Here is a 21,093-nt window from a genome sequence, read left to right as displayed (position 1 = left end):
TCCACTCACAGTTAACAGTCTTTGTATTGAGTTTGTGCTTGAAATGTACTGTAATTCTGCAAACTGTTAATACATATTTCAATCAATCAAAAACACCATATGTACACTTACACGGTTCAGCTGCACAATGTGAGCTTTGTAAATAACACAATATAAATACACCATAAAACAATGAATACTCATGTGTTAGGATAGGCCTGGTGTTTATTGTTTTATACAACACAGAATGATACAGTAGGATATTTAACTTTTTATTTATATTCACCAATTAGCATTTTCTCCTCATATGGGTTCCCAAACAATGACCCTTTTTTGGGTCGTGGACTTTTAAGATACAAAATACAATTATAATAGTCTAATAATAATAATAATAAGTCAAACAATAGTCAAACATTTTTCAAATTAATTTCAGAAATAATTAAAAACAAAATCCATATTTAACCCACAATCCACTATAAGACTTGATTTGACAGAGAATCATCATCATCATATGAATTATTATAATGTACATCATTCATTAATTTGAGATTAATTAAAGTACAAATGGAATGTGATCAATACGAGCTCCATCCAACGTGCGCACGTTTCGGATGGCCTGTCCGAAAGAAAGCCAGACATTTACCACTCAGTACCCTCACAAAGAAAAATGCTGTAATCCTGGTCTCTATACTGCCTCCCCCTGGTCAGCTGGGGCGCCTGATGGAGGGGAAAGGAACGGGTTGGAAAAACGTGTTCCTTCCACGCGATATTTGTTCAACCGGGGAAACTCCCCCCATTAGAGGGTGAAAAGAAGCGACATTTTATCTGAAGTTTGAACACAATGTGGACAAACCCCAACCGTGATATGAACACAGAGAATACACACATTTATTGATAGACCAATTTGTAGAGATATTGAATAGAAAAGTATTTAAACCTCTCTTTTTTTCTTTTTTCATCTTTAAATTAGTAAATACAATACTCAATCTACATGACAATTGACACATATCCATGTGTTATAGTTTGTTATAGTTTGCAATCATATGCATTGATTAGCATACATTGTTTTTATTATATTTTGACACTTGCTTTGGCAATTGTGTTTGTTATCATCATCAATAAAGCTCATTTGAATTGCATTGGTGAAAACAAATGTTCAACCTCGTGTCCTTATTTGGACAGCAGTTCACGGAAGTTTTGGTCCTTCTTCAGGATCCTGATCATTTTTGAGCTGGCTTCGTCTCCCTTCTTCCGCACCATGTCAATAATCGCCCGTGCTTTTTCTGCCCTGGGCTTCACGTCTTTGACGGACTCCATTTCGCCGTCGTTGATGACGCCCTCATGCAGAAGTTGGTCCAGCAGAGAATCCAGGTTGGCCGCTGGCAGTCTTTTGATGAACTCCACCCTCACAGACGTCAGCTTGTGCTCTGCACCTTGAAGGGTATATTTCACTATTAGTCGTACAATTATATAATAACTCTCCCCGGCCACTAAAACCTCCGGGCGCTGTCACTACAGCCACAATAAACTCTCGCTCCATTTCACTTTGTAAACAAGACCGTGACCGGTCGCCAAAAAACAGCTATAGCGACAATCAGCTAAAGCTAATGTCATGATCATCTATCGATTTAACGGTTAAATAGATAGATGATCATGACATTAGCTTTAGCCACCCCCTACTAAAGGGGTTCCCGTCCTGAATGGGTTAAATTTTAACCCATTCAGGACGGGAACCCCTTTTGGTGTTTTAAGCATTATGTTAAACTTCAGATATTGAAAAATAGCAGATCTACAAGCTCATGGAGCTTGTGGATAGAAGATATCACGATATCACGTTTGTTGACAAGGCCAGAATACATAAATTGGTGAACCGTGCATGCGTGTGTGTGTGTGTGTGTGTGTGTGTGTGTGTGTGTGTGCTGCGTGCTGCGTGTTGCGTGTGTGCTACCTTCTATTTGCCGGTTGATCTTCTCCAGTTGACTCTCCTTGTCCTTCAGCTGATCTGTGATCTGCTTCACTTTGTTGCTCGGGATCTGCAAGTTGCTCTTCTCCAGTTCTCCTTTTAGCTGTTTAATCTCTTGGTGAACAACCTGTTGTGATTCTTTTACAGAACACAAACAGTAGATGAAACATCTTGGAGAACAACCTGTTGTGATTCTTTTACAGAACACAAACAGTAGATGAAACATCTTGGTGAACAACCTGTTGTGACTCTTTTACAGAACACATACAGTAGATGAAACATCTTGGAGAACAACCTGTTGTGACTCTTTTACAGAACACATACATACATACAGTAGATGAAACATAGTTTAGTCTCTGTCGGGTGGAAACCTTGCATGTCCAAAACTGTTACTTTTCAGAAAATAGGCTGCTGACGTGCCTATTGGACAAGGACGAGTTGGGGAGGGACTTAGCGAAGGGCTAATGAATGTTGAAACGACGATCAGTAGGCTACTTTTTGTTTTTGTGGAGGGAAGGATTGTTGATTCATTGGGCTCTGTGGCGGGTTAAGAAAAACACCTGACCTGCACATCACTAGTGTCTACCTTGTAGTGTGAGGATGGTGTTCTAGTGTCTACCTCGTAGTGTGGATGGTGTTCTAGTGTCTACCTTGCATTGTGTAGATGGTGTTCTAGTGTCTACCTTGTAGTGTGGATGGTGTTCTAGTGTCTACCTTGCAGTGTGTGGATGGTGTTCTAGTGTCTACCTTGTAGTGTGGATGGTGTTCTAGTGTCTACCTTGTAGTGTGTAGATGGTGTTCTAGTGTCTACCTTGTAGTGTGTAGATGGTGTTCTAGTGTCTACCTTGTAGTGTGAGGATGGTGTTCTAGTGTCTACCTCGTAGTGTGGATCGTGTTCTAGTGTCTACCTTGTAGTGTGTAGATGGTGTTCTAGTGTCTACCTTGTAGTGTGGATGGTGTTCTAGTGTCTACCTTGTATTGTGGATGGTGTTCTAGTGTCTACCTTGTAGTGTGGATGGTGTTCTAGTGTCTACCTTGTAGTGTGGATGGTGTTCTAGTGTCTACCTTGTAGTGTGGATGGTGTTCTAGTGTCTACCTTGTAGTGTGGATGGTGTTCTAGTGTCTACCTTGTAGTGTGTAGATGGTGTTCTAGTGTCTACCTTGTAGTGTGTAGATGGTGTTCTAGTGTCTACCTCGTAGTGTGGATGGTGTTCTAGTGTCTACCTTGTAGTGTGGATGGTGTTCTAGTGTCTACCTTGTAGTGTGGATGGTGTTTTAGTGTCTACCTTGTAGTGTGGATGGTGTTCTAGTGTCTACCTTGTAGTGTGGATGGTGTCCTAGTGTCTACCTTGTAGTGTGGATGGTGTTCTAGTGTCTACCTTGTAGTGTAGATGCTGTTCTAGTGTCTACCTTGTAGTGTGGATGGTGTTCTAGTGTCTACCTTGTAGTGTGGATGGTGTTCTAGTGTCTACCTTGTAGTGTGTAGATGGTGTTCTAGTGTCTACCTTGCAGTGTGTAGATGGTGTTCTAGTGTCTACCTTGTCGTGTGGATGGTGTTCTAGTGTCTACCTTGTAGTGTGGATGGTGTTCTAGTGTCTACCTTGCAGTGTGTAGATGGTGTTCTAATCTAGTGTCTACCTTGTAGTGTGTAGATGGTGTTCTAATCTAGTGTCTACCTTGTAGTGTGTAGATGGTGTTCTAATCTAGTGTCTACCTTGTAGTGTGTAGATGGTGTTCTAATCTAGTGTCTACCTTGTAGTGGGTAGATGGTGTTCTAATCTAGTGTCTACCTTGTAGTGGGTAGATGGTGTTCTAATCTAGTGTCTACCTTGTAGTGTGTAGATGGTGTTCTAATCTAGTGTCTACCTTGTAGTGTGTGGATGGTGTTCTAATCTAGTGTCTACCTTGTAGTGTGTGGATGGTGTTCTAATCTAGTGTCTACCTTGTAGTGGGTAGATGGTGTTCTAATCTAGTGTCTACCTTGTAGTGGGTAGATGGTGTTCTAATCTAGTGTCTACCTTGTAGTGTGTGGATGGTGGTCTAATCTAGTGTCTACCTTGTAGTGTGTGGATGGTGTTCTAATCTAGTGTCTACCTTGTAGTGTGTAGATGGTGTTCTAATCTAGTGTCTACCTTGTAGTGTGTGGATGGTGTTCTAATCTAGTGTCTACCTTGTAGTGTGTAGATGGTGTTCTAATCTAGTGTCTACCTTGTAGTGTGTAGATGGTGTTCTAATCTAGTGTCTACCTTGTAGTGGGTAGATGGTGTTCTAATCTAGTGTCTACCTTGTAGTGTGTGGATGGTCTTCTCCAGTTGCATCTCTCTTCTCTCTCGTTTCTTCTCCAACTCCACGTCTCGCCTCTCTTTGTCCCCCAGTTGAACTGTGAGCTGCTCTACTTTGGAGTTCAGTCTCTTCTGTTCCCCTCCAAAGTGTTGTTTCATAGCCGCTAGCATCTCTTTTATAGAACACAACATATAAAACATACTGTATGTCAGTTTAGAATAGATGAACCACAGACATTTTGAAATCCTCAATTAATACATTTTCTCGATATGTCTTTCACTTAATTGTGTTTACTGTATTATTGTAGTCTGGAAGGGAATAGAAATGTTATCCTGTACAGTCATGTGTGATTACACTGATGACATTACCTGCTTCTTCATCATCAGACCATCTTCCCGTTTCAGTTATAATCTCTTTATTTATTGTCTTTTATAAATTAACCTCTTAGTAAACTGATCCTATCCTATCCTCCGCACGCACGCACGCACGCACGCACGCACGCACACGCATCAATAGAGCATATAATAGTTGGGAAGTATGTTAAAACTAACTGACTGTTACATGCACAATAACAACAGTTGAATTACTTAGTTAATCACAGTGTCTGCTATAGTTGTACAACAAAGTATATAAAGGGTTAATGAGGAATGAGTTCCTTCTCTCACCTCGTTTCCTTCTCTCACCTTGTTTCCTTCTCTCACCTTGTTTCCTTGCCTCTCACCTTGTTTCCTTCTCTCACCTTGTTTCCTTCTCTCACCTTCTCTCACCTTGTTTCCTTCTCTCACCTCGTTTCCTTCTCTCACCTCGTTTCCTTCTCTCACCTCGTTTCCTTGCCTCTCACCTTGTTTCCTTCTCTCACCTTGTTTCCTTCCCTCACCTTCTCTCACCTTGTTTCCTTCTCTCACCTTGTTTCCTACTCTCACCTTGTTTCCTTCTCTCACCTTGTTTCCTACTCTCACCTTGTTTCCTTACCTTGTTTCCTTCTCTCACCTTGTTTCCTTCTCTCACCTTGATTCCTTCTCTCACCTTGTTTCCTTCTCTCACCTTCTCTCACCTTGTTTCCTACTCTCACCTTGTTTCCTTCTCTCACCTTGTTTCCTTCTCTCACCTAGTTTCCTTCTCTCACCTTCTCACCTCGTTTCCTACTCTCACCTTGTTGCCTTCTCTCACCTTGATTCCTTCTCTCACCTTGATTCCTTCTCTCACCTTGATTCCTTCTCTCACCGTGTTTCCTTCTCTCACCGTGTTTCCTTCTCTCACCTTGTTTCCTTCTCTCACCTCGTTTCCTTCTCTCACCTTGTTTCCTTCTCTCACCTTGTTTCCTTCTCTCACCGTGTTTCCTTCTCTCACCGTATTTCCTTCTCTCACCTCGTTTCCTTCTCTCACCTCGTTTCCTTCTCTCATTCTCTCACCTCGTTTCCTTCTCTCACCTTGTTTCCTTCTCTCATTCTCTCACCTTGATTCCTTCTCTCACCTCGTTTCCTTCTCTCACCTTGTTTCCTTGCCTCACCTTGTTTCCTTGCCTCACCTTGTTTCCTTCTCTCACCTTGTTTCCTTGCTTCTTCATCAAATCGCTTTCTCAGTGTCTGATATGTTTGTTTCAGATCCTCAGATGTATTCAGTTCCATCTCTATTCTGTCCTCCTCTTCTAGCAGTGCTTTGTTTTCGTCATTCATCTCTAGGTGTTTTTGCCCCATCTCTTTGGTGAGGTAACCTCCACCGTTCTTCATCACCAGCTGGCTGATTTTCTCCATCAGCTCAGTGACCTGAGAGGGATCCTCAGTGTTGAAGACATGACAGCAAACATCACCACCACATTTACTGATGGCTTGTAGTAGTTTTGGAAAAGCTTTCCAACAGTCTTCAACTGAACAGTGTTGAAGATCAAGATCGCCACCATGAGTGAAAAGAAACATGCCGTTTGGACAGTGACTGAAGTTAAACAAGCCAACATATGTCTCCATCAGTTCAACAAGTCTCTTCTCCTCAGGTGTGTATTTTCCCATTTGGATCACACGCAGGACCACATGAGCACCAGGAGCAGCTAAACGGTCACACCGCTCGTGCTCTTCTTCAAAGAGCTTTTGACCAGTTTCATCTTCGCGCTGCATTGCGTCAAACACGTCAAACCATCCTGGGAAGTCAATAACAGAAACCGTTCTGCCGTCAACTACACCTGTGATCTTCTCACCGCTGGTCGATGTGGCTTTAAATGCTCCGTAACCCAGGATGGCGTTTCCAGTGGCAGTGACTCCAGCTCTACTCAATCCTAATATCTGAATCCGAATTTCATCCTCATTTGTTATGAGAGCTGATGAAGGACAGACAGACAGACAACATCAATAACAGCTGTGTGAATTAATTTACAGGTACATTCATTGTGTTGATCCTGTTACAGTTTAACCATTATGCCCTGGCATCACTATTGTAATTATTTAAAACAATTAAAATAAAATACATCCAATATTTAAATAAACAAAACAAAACTTAGCAAAAACAGCATATCTACAAGTGTGTGCCACATTGAAAGCTTGTAGCTCGGCTATTTCCAATATTCATGGTACAACAGTGCATATAGTTCACTTATACTATCTCTATTGTAGACCGTTCATAATATAGAGCAGCATTCACTATCTCTATTGTAGACCTGTCATAGAGCAGCATTCACTATCTCTAGTGTAGACATGTCATAATATAGAGCAGCATTCACTATCTCTATTGTAGACATGTCATAATATAGAGCAGCATTCACTATCTCTATTGTAGACATGTCATAATATAGAGCAGCATTCACTATCTCTATTGTAGACCTGTCATAATATAGAGCAGCATTCACTATCTCTATTGTAGATGTCATATAGAGCAGCATTCACTATCTCTATTGTAGACCTGTCATAATATAGACGACATTCTGTTAACATTCTGTATGCAAAATGTGGCAGGTGGCAATGTTACACATTGTGAGCTTGTAGATCAGCTATTTTTCGTGAAGACATTTAGCGTGTGCGTGCGTGTGCGTGTGCGTGTGCGTGTGCGTGTGCGCGGGTAACATAAAATAAACTAATAGCAGTGAATAAGGCCATGAATAACAGCAAGGATTTTAAAAGCTAGAGTTTAGAAGTAGGTCTTGAGCTGTGCTTTATAAATGTCTAATGAGGCTGCCTGTCGAAGGTATAGTGGGAGTAAAGTAGAATGTCTGAGCGATAATTAAATCATGTATTGTTGTTGTGTGAAACACCTCCTTTCCCATAACTGTCACCTACCGTCAACTCTGGCCTCTGCCATGACTCCTGCAGGAAGACAAATGAAGAAATATCAACACATCTGACATTAATAAAAAACAAATTAATTAAAAAAAAAAATCACCAGCTCAGTGGACTTGTGGCTATAGTGTCCGCCCTGAAACTGGGAGGTTGGGGTTCGATCCCCGGCCGGGTCATACCAAAGACTGTAAAAATGGGACCCAGAGCCTCCCTGCTTGGCACTCAGCATCAAGGGTTGGATTGGGGGGGGGGGGTCAGTCCCTGATTGGCACTCAGCATCAAGGGTTGGATTGGGGGGGGGGTCAGTCCTTGATTGGCACTCAGCATCAAGGGTTGGATTGGGGGCGTCAGTCCCTGCTTGGCACTCAGCATCAAGGGTTGGATTGGGGGCGTCAGTCCCTGCTTGGCACTCAGCATCAAGGGTTGGATTGGGGGCGTCAGTCCCTGCTTGGCACTCAGCATCAAGGGTTGGATTGGGGGGGGTCAGTCCTTGATTGGCACTCAGCATCAAGGGTTGGATTGGGGGCGTCAGTCCCTGCTTGGCACTCAGCATCAAGGGTTTGATTGGGGGGGGGGGTCAGTCCCTGCTTGGCTTGGCATTCAGCATCAAGGGTTTGATTGGGGGGCTCAGTCCCTGCTTGGCTTGGCTTCATTCAGCATGAAGACTAAAGCCTTCTGAATAAATCTACGCAAGCAGTACACGACCCTCTGAGCTGGCGCAGCTTTTAGCGGAGTTTCCGAACAAACAACGTCACCGTCAAGTTCATTTTCATGTTCATGAATTCCCACGTAATGTGGGAATCCACGTAAATGCCTGTCCGCTCACGCTCCGCTCACGTAACGTCACTTTATGAGCGTAAACGCCGTTGTGAATGAGGACCCTAGTGTCTACCTTGTAGTGTAGATGGTGTTCTAGTGTCTACCTTGTAGTGTAGATGGTGTTCTAGTGTCTACCTTGTAGTGTGGATGGTGTTCTAGTGTCTACCTTGTAGTGTAGATGGTGTTCTAGTGTCTACCTTGTAGTGTGGATGGTGTTCTAGTGTCTACCTTGTAGTGTGGATGGTGTTCTAGTGTCTACCTTGCAGTGTGTAGATGGTGTTCTAGTGTCTACCTTGCAGTGTGTAGATGGTGTTCTAGTGTCTACCTTGTAGTGTAGATGGTGTTCTAGTGTCTACCTTGTAGTGTGGATGGTGTTCTAGTGTCTACGTTGCAGTGTGTAGATGGTGTTCTAATCTAGTGTCTACCTTGTAGTGTGTAGATGGTGTTCTAATCTAGTGTCTACCTTGTAGTGGGTAGATGGTGTTCTAATCTAGTGTCTACCTTGTAGTGGGTAGATGGTGTTCTAATCTAGTGTCTACCTTGTAGTGGGTAGATGGTGTTCTAATCTAGTGTCTACCTTGTAGTGTGTAGATGGTGTTCTAATCTAGTGTCTACCTTGTAGTGGGTAGATGGTGTTCTAATCTAGTGTCTACCTTGTAGTGGGTAGATGGTGTTCTAATCTAGTGTCTACCTTGTAGTGGGTAGATGGTGTTCTAATCTAGTGTCTACCTTGTAGTGTGTAGATGGTGTTCTAATCTAGTGTCTACCTTGTAGTGTGTGGATGGTGTTCTAATCTAGTGTCTACCTTGTAGTGTGTAGATGGTGTTCTAATCTAGTGTCTACCTTTTAGTGTGTGGATGGTGTTCTAATCTAGTGTCTACCTTGTAGTGTGTGGATGGTCTTCTCCAGTTGCATCTCTCTTCTCTCTCGTTTCTTCTCCAACTCCACGTCTCGCCTCTCTTTGTCCCCCAGTTGAACTGTGAGCTGCTCTACTTTGGAGTTCAGACTCTTCTGTTCCCCTCCAAAGTGTTGTTTCATAGCCGCTAGCATCTCTTTTATAGAACACAACATATAAAACATACTGTATGTCAGTTTAGAATAGATGAACCACAGACATTTTGAAATCCTCAATTAATACATTTTCTCGATATGTCTTTCACTTAATTGTGTTTACTGTAATATTGTAGTCTGGAAGGGAATAGAAATGTTTTCCTGTACAGTCATGTGTGATTACACTGATGACATCACCTGCTTCTTCATCATCCTCAGACCATCTTCCTGTTTCAGTTTTAATCTCTTTATTTATTGTCTTTTATAAATTAACCTCTCTTAGTAAACTGATCCCACACACACACACACACACACACACAATAGTTGGGAAGTATGTTAAAACTAACTGACTGTTACATGCACAATAACAACAGTTTCTGCTATAGTTGTACAACAAAGTATATAAAGGGTTAATGAGGGATGAGTTCCTTCTCTCACCTTGTTTCCTTGCCTCTCACCTTGTTTCCTTCTCTCACCTCGTTTCCTTGCCTCTCACCTTGTTTCCTTCTCTCACCTCGTTTCCTTGCCTCTCACCTTGTTTCCTTCTCTCACCTCGTTTCCTTGCCCCTCTCACCTTGTTTCCTTCTCTCACCTTGTTTCCTTGCTTCTTCATAAAATCGCTTTCTCAGTGTCTGACATGTTTGTTTCAGATCCTCAGATGTTTCCAGTTCCATCCATATTCTGTCCAGCTCTTCTTGCATTGCTTTGTTTTCTTCATCCATCTCTATTTGTTTTTGCTGCATCTCTTTGGTGAGGTAACCTCCACCGTTCTTCATCACCAGCTGGCTGATTTTCTCCATCAGCTCAGTGACCTGAGAGGGATCCTCAGTGTTGAAGACATGACAGCAAACATCACCACCGCATTTACTGATGGCTTGTAGTAGTTTTGGAAAAGCTTTCCAACAGTCTTCAACTGAACAGTGTTGAAGATCAAGATCGCCACCATGAGTGAAAATAGTCATGCCGTTTGGACAGTGACTGAAGGTCAAGCCACATATTGTCTCCATCAGTTCAACAAGTCTCTTCTCCTCAGGTGTGTATTTTCCCATTTGGATCACACGCAGGAACACATGAGCACCAGGAGCAGCTAAACGGTCACACCGCTCATCCTCTTCTTCAAAGAGCTTTTGACCAGTTTCATCTTCGCGCTGCATTGCGTCAAACACGTCAAACCATCCTGGGAAGTCAATAACAGAAACCTTTCTGCCGTCAACTACACCTGTGATCTTCTCACCGCTGGTCGATGTGGCTTTAAATGCTCCGTAACCCAGGATGGCGTTTCCAGTGGCAGTGATTCCAGCTCTACTCAATCCTAATATGTGAATCCGAATTTCATCCTCATTTGTTATGAGAGCTGATGAAGGACGGACAGACAGACAGACAGATGATAACAGCTGTATGAACTAATTTACAGGTACATTCATTGTGTTGATCCTGTTACAGTTTAACCATTATGCCCTGGCATCACTATTGTAATTTAAAACAATTAAAATAAAATACATCCAATATTTAAATAAACAAAACAAAACTTAGCAAAAATAGCAGATCTACAAGTGTGTGCCACATTGAAAGCTTGTAGCTCGGCTATTTCCAATATTCATGGTACAACAGTGCATATAGTTCACTTATACTATCTCTATTGTAGACCTGTCATAATATAGAGCAGCATTCACTATCTCTATTGTAGATGTCATAATATAGAGCAGCATTCACTATCTCTATTGTAGATGTCATAATATAGAGCAGCATTCACTATCTCTATTGTAGATGTCATAATATAGAGCAGCATTCACTATCTCTATTGTAGACATGTCATAATATAGAGCAGCATTCACTATCTCTATTGTAGACATGTCATAATATAGAGCAGCATTCACTATCTCTAGTGTAGACATGTCATAATATAGAGCAGCATTCACTATCTCTATTGTAGACATGTCATAATATAGAGCAGCATTCACTATCTCTAGTGTAGACATGTCATAATATAGAGCAGCATTCACTATCTCTATTGTAGATGTCATAATATAGAGCAACATTCACTATCTCTATTGTAGACCTGTCATAATATACACGACATTCTGTTAAAATTCTGTATGCAAAATGTGGCAGGTGGCAATGTTACACATTGTGAGCTTGTAGATCAGCTATTTTTCGTGAAGACATTTAGCGTGTGCGTTTGTTTGTTTGTTTGTTTGTTTGTGTGTGTGTGTGTGTGTGTGTGTGTGTGTGTGTGTGTGTGTGTGTGTGTGTGTGTGTGTGTGTGTGTGTGTGTGTGTGTGTGTGTGTGTGTGTGTGTGTGTGTGTGTGGGTAAAATAAACTAAACTAATAGCAGTGAATAAGGCCATGAATAACAGCAAGGATTTTAAAAGCTAGAGTTTAGAAGTAGGTCTTGAGCTGTGCTTTATAAATGTCTACTGAGGCTGCCTGTCGAAGGTATAGTGGGAGTAAAGTAGAATGTCTGAGCGATAATTCAATCATGTATTGTTGTTGTGTGAAACACCTCCTTTCCCATAACTGTCACCTACCGTCAACTCTGGCCTCTGCCATGACTCCTGCAGGAAGACAGATGAAGAAATATCAACACATCTGACATTAATACAAAACAAATTCATTCAAAAAAAAATCACCAGCTCAGTGAACTGGTGGCTAGAGTGTCCGCCCTGAAACTGGGAGGTTGGGGTTCGATCCCCGGCCGGGTCATACCAAAGACTGTAAAAATGGGACTCAAGAGCCTCCCTGCTTGGCACTCAGCATCAAGGGTTGGATTGGGGGGGGTCAGTCCCTGATTGGCACTCAGCATCAAGGGTTGGATTGGGGGGGGGTCAGTCCCTGATTGGCACTCAGCATCAAGGGTTTGATTGGGGGGCTCAGTCCCTGCTTGGCTTGGCATTCAGCATCAAGGGTTTGATTGGGGGGCTCAGTCCCTGCTTGGCACTCAGCATCAACCGGTTAATGTGAAAAAAGTGATGCTATCACTCAAAGATTTAGTGACCACCTTGTAGTACCTCTGAGGTTTGTGGCAGCGGTGGCCGAACGGTTTGCGGAGCGGTCTTGATACCGGAAGGTCGCCAGTTCGTATCCCCGGACCGAAACGTTAAAATTACCACCGCTGAAGTGCCCTTGAGCAAGGCATTGAACCACTACCATGAAATGTTCTATGAGCAGGGCCTGGCTGTAAACAAGTATCTGATGCTTAGTCCAGTTACCCTGGGTAAATATAGTAACCTTGCTTTGCTTTGCTTTGCCCCAGACCCCTTGAAGATCCTCAGTCATAGAACTCTCATCGGCCCTGAAAATGAAGGCCTGTCCCTGGGTTCTGCATGGACCACAGTAAGGTCCTGGGTTCTGTATGAACCACAGCAAGGTCCTGGGTTCTGTATGAACCACAGCAAGGTCCTGGGTTCTGTATGAACCACAGCAAGGTCCTGGGTTCTGTATGAACCACAGTAAAGTCCTGGGTTCTGTATGAACCACAGTAAGGTCCTGGGTTCTGTATGAACCACAGTAAGATCCTGGGTGCTGTATGAACCACAGTAAGGTCCTGGGTTCTGTATGAAGGACAGTAAGGTCCTGGGTTCTGTATGAAGGACAGTAAGGTCCTGGGTTCTGTATGAACCACAGTAAGGTCCTGGGTTCTGTATGAACCACAGTAAGGTCCTGGGTTCTGTATGAACCACAGTAAGGTCCTGGGTTCTGTATGAAGGACAGTAAGGTCCTGGGTTCTGTATGAAGGACAGTTAGGTCCTGGGTTCTGTATGAAGGACAGTTAGGTCCTGGGTTCTGTATGAACCACAGTAATGTCCTGGGTTCTGTATGAACCACAGTAAGGTCCTGGGTTCTGTATGAACCACAGTAAGGTCCTGGGTTCTGTATGAAGGACAGTTAGGTCCTGTGTTCTGTATGAAGGACAGTAAGGTCCTGGGTTCTGTAGGAACCACAGTAAGGCATTCCTTTAAATCTTTATCGTGGTGTAATCACTCATGTGTGGAGGACAGGTATACATGACGGTTTGGACTCTCATTTTTCAATTGTTCAAACTAGATTCTAGTCATTGCATAGCCGTCAAGGTCCCTAAACTGCAGTAAACTGATATTACTAGACACCAGTTGTACTAAGGGTCCTGTCAGCAAACTAGATATTGCTATATCAGTCTGTCGTTAAAGAAACAATCGTTCCCAGAAAATTGTCTCCCAACACGTCGCCTTCACCCTCCATTGGCATGCCCGACATCACAACTATGCAAGGTGCAAGACTGTCTCATCATGATAGAAGATGTCTCATCAAGATGTGGAGCCACCTTACCAAACCAAAACTATTTGGTAGAACTTGATCTCCTCCTCCTGACCTCAACTAACACTGTCCAGCAATCTCTATAACAGGGGTGTGCAACTGGCGGCCCGGGGGGCACATGCGGCCCCCACCTTCACCTAATGTGGCCCCGAGGTTACGTTTAGTTTATTTGAACATCTTCACAGAACAGATTCAAGTGCACATCAGTAGAGAAAGAAAAAAATAATGAAGACCCGTGAAGGTGATCAAAAGGCATGGGCCCATCCTACTCACAGCACAGCATTAGAAATACTCAGCATAGTTATCAGTTTAACAATACATTAATCAGAGACAAAAAAGAGAAAAACAAATAACCCTACACCCAACCCACACCCGTGTCACTGTAGAGATCCACCAGGATCCATAGTGATTATGACTGCTTTAGTTAGATATTAGTATTGACACACACACACACACACACACACACACACACACACACACACACGATAAACTATATTTAGCCAGGGTAATACGCTTGAGCAATGTTTTGAATTGTGATATATTACTGCTGTGTTTGACATCCTCTGTCAAGCGGATTAATGTCAGAATACTGATATAATATTGGTTTCAGCTGTTTACAATTCCACAACATGCAAACATGACCAGCTGTTATTACTATTAGTAGCTCATTGCTTCAACACAAGTATAGCCTAATTAAAGGCATTTGAAATTACATAAAAATTTAAATTTTCAGGATTCCAATTAAAAAATAGCAAAAGAATAATTCGCGATTTCAATTCGAATATAGCAAAAATAGCCGATCTACAAGCTCAAAACTCAGCCACCGGGCACAAACAAAACAAAATCACATTGGCATAGACACTATGGCACAGCAATATAACATGAGAGGGTGCCAATAATGAAGGTATAGCACACCATTGAGTGTAATATTGCAATTATACAATACCCTTAGAAAAACATGTCAACTCAATTTCATTATAACTAAGTTATTCCCTGAAATGTTTTTATTTTTATTTTTAATGACAGATGTAGCCACTAGACCTAAAATGTTCCAAGAAAGTCCCTAGCATAGCAACCCAGTCGGCTCTGCTCTGGCTGTGCTGCACAGCTGATTTTTACATTTTGATTAGGTGTGCCATCATTCTCGTTTGAAGCACGGCTAGGAGGCCACTTCAACAAATCAGATTGCTTCCTCGAAACGAGTATAAAATATTTGGTGAAAATGCCCATCACAAGCTGGCATGGTTGGTGATGACCCCTGCTTTAAAACTCATTGACCGGAAGTAAAATTGTCTCATATTTTTGCCGCAATCTTATTATAAGTCACCCGAGGCATGGATGGATTTTGTAAGCGTGACCAGCAACGCTTTAGTTATGAGCCGTGAACATCGCCGTTTTCATTTGAAATAATCCCAGAAATAATCCCAGATAAAAGGGTTACATTTTTACTTTAAACACGCGTCAGCCCTGTAACACGTTATTCAACCCAGTGATACTCAAACTTACAATTACAGTTTACAATTTAGGCATTTAGCAGACGCTCTTAATCCAGAGCGATTTACATTAAGCAATAACAACAAGCATGGCAATACATCACATACATAAAAAGTAGTTATCATGAAACATGCGTAAGCTAAGAACGTAACAGTGGCATATCTATGTAAACTATACATACTATACTATATATTATACATGTGTACTATAAAGTGCTATGACTACATACAATGCAATTCTAGAGCTGTCTACGTAAAACAATTAAGTCTGTTTAAAATACTAATCTAAGTCTACATAAAGTGCTATCTAAGGGGCTAGGCTAGGGCAAGTTTAGGGCAACTCCAGGCCTGCTGCTGTTATTCAACCCAGTGATACTCAAACTCCAGGCCTGCGATGCAACAACCAATCAATGTGCTCAATGTCACGCATCCAACAAGCTTTAAGCAGAGCAGATTGGACCTTCCGTTCCAAGCTTTAAGCAGAGCAGATTGGACCTTCCGTTCCAAGCTTTAAGCAGAGCAGATTGGACCTTCCGTTCCAAGCTTTAAGCAGAGCAGATTGGACCTTCCGTTCCAGATATAAAGCTTTAAGCAGAGCAGATTGGACCTTCCGTTCCAAGCTTTAAGCAGAGCAGATTGGACCTTCCGTTCCAGACATAAAGGCCAAAACATCTTGAAAACTGACATTAAATCGCTATTTCTTTTTCTTCTTCTATTTCTCTCACTTTTTACAGGTTGTTTTTAGTTCAATGTTTATTTTAAAAATGCCATGGACAATGAAGGGAACATTTACCTCATCTTGTCCCTAACACAAACATTAAATACCATTAAGGGAACATTTACCTCATCTTGTCCCTAACACAAACATTAAATACCATTAAAATGCCATGGACAATGAAGGGAACATTTACCTCATCTTGTCCCTAACACAAACGTTAAATACCATTAAAATGCCATGGACAATGAAGGGAACATTTACCTCATCTTGTCCCTAACAAACATTAAATACCATTAAAATGCCATGGACAATGAAGGGAACATTTACCTCATCTTGTCCCTAACACAAACATTAAATACCATTAAAATGCCATGGACAATGAAGGGAACATTTACCTCATCTTGTCCCTAACACAAACATTAAATACCATTAAAATGCCATGGACAATGAAGGGAACATTTACCTCATCTTGTCCCTAACACAAACATTAAATACCATTAAAATGCCATGGACAATGAAGGGAACATTTACCTCATCTTGTCCCTAACACAAACGTTAAATACCATTAAAATGCCATGGACAATGAAGGGAACATTTACCTCATCTTGTCCCTAACACAAACATTAAATACCATTAAAATGCCATGGACAATGAAGGGAACATTTACCTCATCTTGTCCCTAACAAACATTAAATACCATTAAAATGCCATGGACAATGAAGGGAACATTTACCTCATCTTGTCCCTAACACAAACGTTAAATACCATTAAAATGCCATGGACAATGAAGGGAATGTGGTAACGTAAAATATAGTCCATAAGCCATAATGCTATATTTGCAATAATTAGACTAGATACATTTGGTCACTGTGCTAGTGTGATGGTTAGTGGGCTAGGAGACGGTCGGTCTAGACTCAGAGCAATCACTCAGCCTGAGTACCTTGCTTTGTTCTATACCGTTTGAAGCTTGGTCTTAGGTGTGAATCAAAACACAGTGGGACAGCCATTTGGCTATCTCTTTGCAATATGTTGATGTCGTATGTAAATCTTAACCACACCCAGAGTTCAACTGTTGTTTTGTGAAAAGGTATATTTGGTCTGTTACTGCAATGTAAAAGTTATCTAGTCTTGGCTGGCCGCGTCAGCGGTCAGGCAGTCCGTGTGCTCCCGTGGGCCGGCTATGGCCATGGGGAAGCTCTCTGTATTTGTACTTCTGAATAAATACTTCGATGGGATTCCAGTTCACCTCTCTGCCTGCGTTTCTCCGAATCGATCTGATGCTTTTGACGAGGTTTTTCACGACTCTACAAGTTTGCTTTAGTTTAGAGAGTTCTCTTTAGTTCTCTCCACTTTAGTATAGTTTGTCGTTAGTTGTGTGTGAAAATACACGACAGGAACATTTACCTCATCTTGTCCCTAACACAAACATTAAATACCATTAAAATGCCATGGACAATGAAGGGAACATTTACCTCATCTTGTCCCTAACACAAACATTAAATACCATTAAAATGCCATGGACAATGAAGGGAACATTTACCTCATCTCGGACTCCGTGTTAAGATTTTCACCTTGAGTGTTTAATGTGTGTAATCTTGCTCCAATCATGGACATTGCATGGATTTGCAACGGTTTCTCCAAATGCCTCCAGAATAAATAATGGACCCTTGATATGAGAGTATCATGGGTCAAATCAGTATGGCCGCGTCTCAAATCACATACTAATCAGTAGGCCTATGCCATCTGTCAGGCTTCGTACACACCTACACAACAAATGTTCTGTCCGAGTGTGATGTCTGATTGCAATTTGATTGCTGCTCCAATTAATTTTCAATGGGAGTCACATGGTTTGACCAAACATTTGTGTTTGATGAGGGGGGCGCAATCAGCAATCAGCGATCAAACACAAATGTTTGATCAAACCATGTGACTCCCATTGGAAAATCATTGTGGTGGCCCAAAAAAACAAAAAAACGACCAAACATTGCTTGATTGGTGTTTGGTACGTGTGAATGAGGCCTCAGCATTCTTTTCACTGTACTAACAATGGTTAAGTTGGAGTTTGTGAGACCACCCCGAAAGTTAGGAAAGTGCACCATCTTGTGACACAGCATAGGTACTACATCTTTCAACAAACTGACAGTCTGTATGTTCAATTAGAAGCACTAGTGTTTTGCAAATTTGGGACCAGCGACTGCTTATGATCCAGACTGATCAGTCACCTTCCTCTTTCCACTGCTGATCATGTCCAGCGCATGTAAGAATTAAGCCATATCGGCAAGTTAGCTGACGCGCGACGGGGTGTTTTAAAAATAATAATGTGTTTATGTTTGACAGATGCTGCATGGACCCGTCACCATGGGTGCTAGCAGCAGCCACCACCGGACTCCTTCACACTTTGGTCAACTCAACTGTCATTGTGTCTCTGTATGGTTTCAGGGGCTATCGGTCGCAGGAAGAGTAACACCAAGGATTAGTCTGTGATGTCACTGACTGACTGGTTTATAAACAGCTTCAAGTCCATACTACTTCCGTGTTGCATAACAGTGACATCACTGTCCTCTCCTTATCTTTACCACCTTGTTTCAACGTGTGTTCATGGCACGCTGCCTGTCATCAGCACAACAAGCTCAGCTGTAGACTATATTTGTCACATATTTGTTCCGTCAGACCGTCACGCTAATGAAACGCTATGGGATTATTATGTCATGTCAGCACTATCAGAAGATGTAACCCAGGTAAAGTAATCTGTCACTCTGCAAGTTTAACTCAAGTTTTTTCCATCTGTCCAAAGTCATTTCTGATAGCCTGCAGGCAGCAGGCTGCAGCCTGCTGCCTGCAGGCAGGAGGCTGCAGCCCTGCAGCCTGCAGCCTGCAGGCAGGAGGCTGCAGCCCTGCAGCCTGCAGGCTGCAGCCCTGCAGCCTGCAGCCTGCAGGCAGGAGGCTGCAGCCTGCTGCCTGCAGCCTGCAGGCAGCAGGCTGCAGTCCTACTGATATACTGTAGGACGGCCAGCCATAATAATATTTTAGGTGGCCTACACAAGATATCTGCACCGGGGCCCACTGACATGTAGTTAGGGGGCCTACACAATATATCTGCACCGGGGCCCACTGACATGTAGTTAGGGGGCCTACACAAGATATCTGCACCGGGGCCCACTGACATGTAGTTTAGGGGGCCTACACAAGATATCTGCACCGGGGCCCACTGACATGTAGTTTAGGGGGCCTACACAAGATATCTGCACCGGGGCCCACTGCCATGTAGTTAGGGGGCCTACACAAGATATCTGCACCGGGGTCCACTGCCATGTAGTTAGGGGGCCTACACAAGATATCTGCACCGGGGCCCACTGCCATGTAGTTTAGGTGGCCTACACAAGATATCTGCACCGGGGTCCACTGCCATGTAGTTAGGGGGCCTACACAAGATATCTGCACCGGGGCCCACTGCCATGTAGTTTAGGGGGCCTACACAAGATATCTGCACCGGGGTCCACTGCCATGTAGTTTAGGGGGCCTACACAAGATATCTGCACCGGGGTCCACTGCCATGTAGTTAGGGGGCCTACACAAGATATCTGCACCGGGGCCCACTGCCATGTAGTTTAGCCTACACAAGATATCTGCACCGGGGTCCACTGCCATGTAGTTTAGCCTACACAAGATATCTGCACCGGGGCCCACTGCCATGTAGTTTAGCCTACACAAGATATCTGCACCGGGGCCCACTGCCATGTAGTTTAGTCTACACAAGATATCTGCACCGGGGCCCACTGCCATGTAGTTAGGGGGCCTACACAAGTTATCTGCACCGGGGTCCACTGCCATGTAGTTAGGGGGCCTACACAAGATATCTGCACCGGGGCCCACTGCCATGTAGTTTAGCCTACACAAGATATCTGCACCGGGGTCCACTGACATGTAGTTAGGGGGCCTACACAAGATATCTGCACCGGGGCCCACTGCCATGTAGTTTAGCCTACAAAAGATATCTCCCCCGGGGCCCACTGCCATGTAGTTTAGCCTACAAAAGATATCTGCACCGGGGCCCACTGCTATGTAGTTAGGTGGCCTACACAAGATATCTGCACCGGGGCCCACTGCCATGTAGTTTAGCCCCTGATGGTATAAGCAATAATAATAATCTCCAAATCATAAATAGCAGTTCAATCTAATAACTTCAAAAATAATAAACCAACTTCAGAACATGTAATAAATATAAATAAGTAATCACTAATAATGTAGGCCGAATGGATATAATGAAATCATCGAGATATATATATATATATATATATATATATATATATATATATATATATATATATAAAGATGATGCAGTTAGACAGGCCAAACACTAGGTCTATTATTCCAAATTTCATGTTCAATGAACCGTTACCGGAAAAACAAATACGAACTGCTGTTCATCGTATAAACAAATAAACCGTGGCAAACATCCAAGCCAAACTACAAAGCACATGGGCAGTGCAGTGAGTCTATGATGGGTGATGAGGTGATTATGGCAATGAATAAACAGTGGCTTTCTGACTCACGTTTGTTCTTGGAGGGTGAAGAGAGAGACAGTGTTCTGGAGGTTGGTAGACACAGCACTGGTGTGGTGATCTTCTGAGTATGAATGAGTGCAGCTAGTTCTACTTATATAGCCTCCAACACCTGTGCGTGGCCAATTGACAAGCTGACACTCACTCAGTCTTGATTGGATGGGAGTTACTCTCCATGAGCCTTTTGACAATCAACATATTTTTGTATAATGTCTTGTATTTAGTTTTTATATATTATGTAGAATATTGATTGATTATTTGTCTTTGTCTGTGTCCTGCAGCACACAAAGTGCCAATAAACCCTCACGGGTTTCATAAGACACCATTTTACGCTTACAGCATGTTTTACAGCAGGGCTAGGTAACCTTTGGCACCGGTGGCAACGTTGGCACAGAGGAGGGTGATCACTGGCATTAGTGTAGTTGGTTTAAAATAAGCTATTTAAAAAAAAAAAAAAACTTAGTCAAATAAATGAAGTCCCTCATAGTTGTATGTAAATTATATCCTGCACATAATTCTACATTCATTAAAATTCAGAACTCATTGGGAGGTTATTATTATTATTAAAGAGAAACACACGTTCATGAAAATGTAGCCCTCAGGGAGACCCAAGGAAAGAAGAAGAAAAGAAAAAGGTGTAGCACAGAAGCATTTGGCCTGTAGAAATAT

General features: G+C 42.6%; 1 protein-coding gene across 1 annotated transcript; it reads right to left on the bottom strand.

Annotated features, from left to right (window-relative positions):
• Nucleotides 1-238: 238 nt before the first annotated feature.
• Nucleotides 239-20,480, bottom strand: LOC306918823 (uncharacterized protein). Its single transcript, XM_079531679.1, has 9 exons — nt 20,416-20,480; nt 11,887-11,913; nt 9,950-10,711; nt 9,189-9,359; nt 7,489-7,515; nt 5,772-6,536; nt 4,227-4,397; nt 1,928-2,080; nt 239-1,406 (listed from the first exon to the last, which is right to left on the bottom strand). Exons 2-9 carry the CDS (start codon nt 11,906-11,908, stop codon nt 1,150-1,152), a joined length of 2,328 nt encoding a protein of 775 aa, XP_079387805.1. The 5' UTR covers nt 11,909-11,913; nt 20,416-20,480; the 3' UTR covers nt 239-1,149.
• Nucleotides 20,481-21,093: the final 613 nt, after the last annotated feature.

This window comes from Electrona antarctica, assembly GCF_951216825.1.
Source record: "Electrona antarctica genome assembly, contig: scaffold_106, whole genome shotgun sequence".
In the NCBI taxonomy this organism is placed as follows: Eukaryota; Metazoa; Chordata; class Actinopteri; order Myctophiformes; family Myctophidae; genus Electrona; species Electrona antarctica.
The sequence above is the reverse complement of the archived record's forward strand: the minus strand, read 5'-3'. Positions and strand labels throughout refer to the sequence as shown.

Excerpts from the sequence above, each read along its gene's own strand:
- LOC306918823 (XM_079531679.1), bottom strand. The coding sequence starts at position 11,908 with ATGGCAGAGGCCAGAGTTGACG. Across the intron at positions 7,516-9,188 it reads GACCATCCACACACTACAAG|GAGTCATGGCAGAGGCCAGA; the intron begins GTAGACACTAGA and ends GTCTTCCTGCAG. Across the intron at positions 4,398-5,771 it reads TGAAGAAGCAAGGAAACAAG|AGATGCTAGCGGCTATGAAA; the intron begins GTGAGAGAAGGA and ends GTTCTATAAAAG.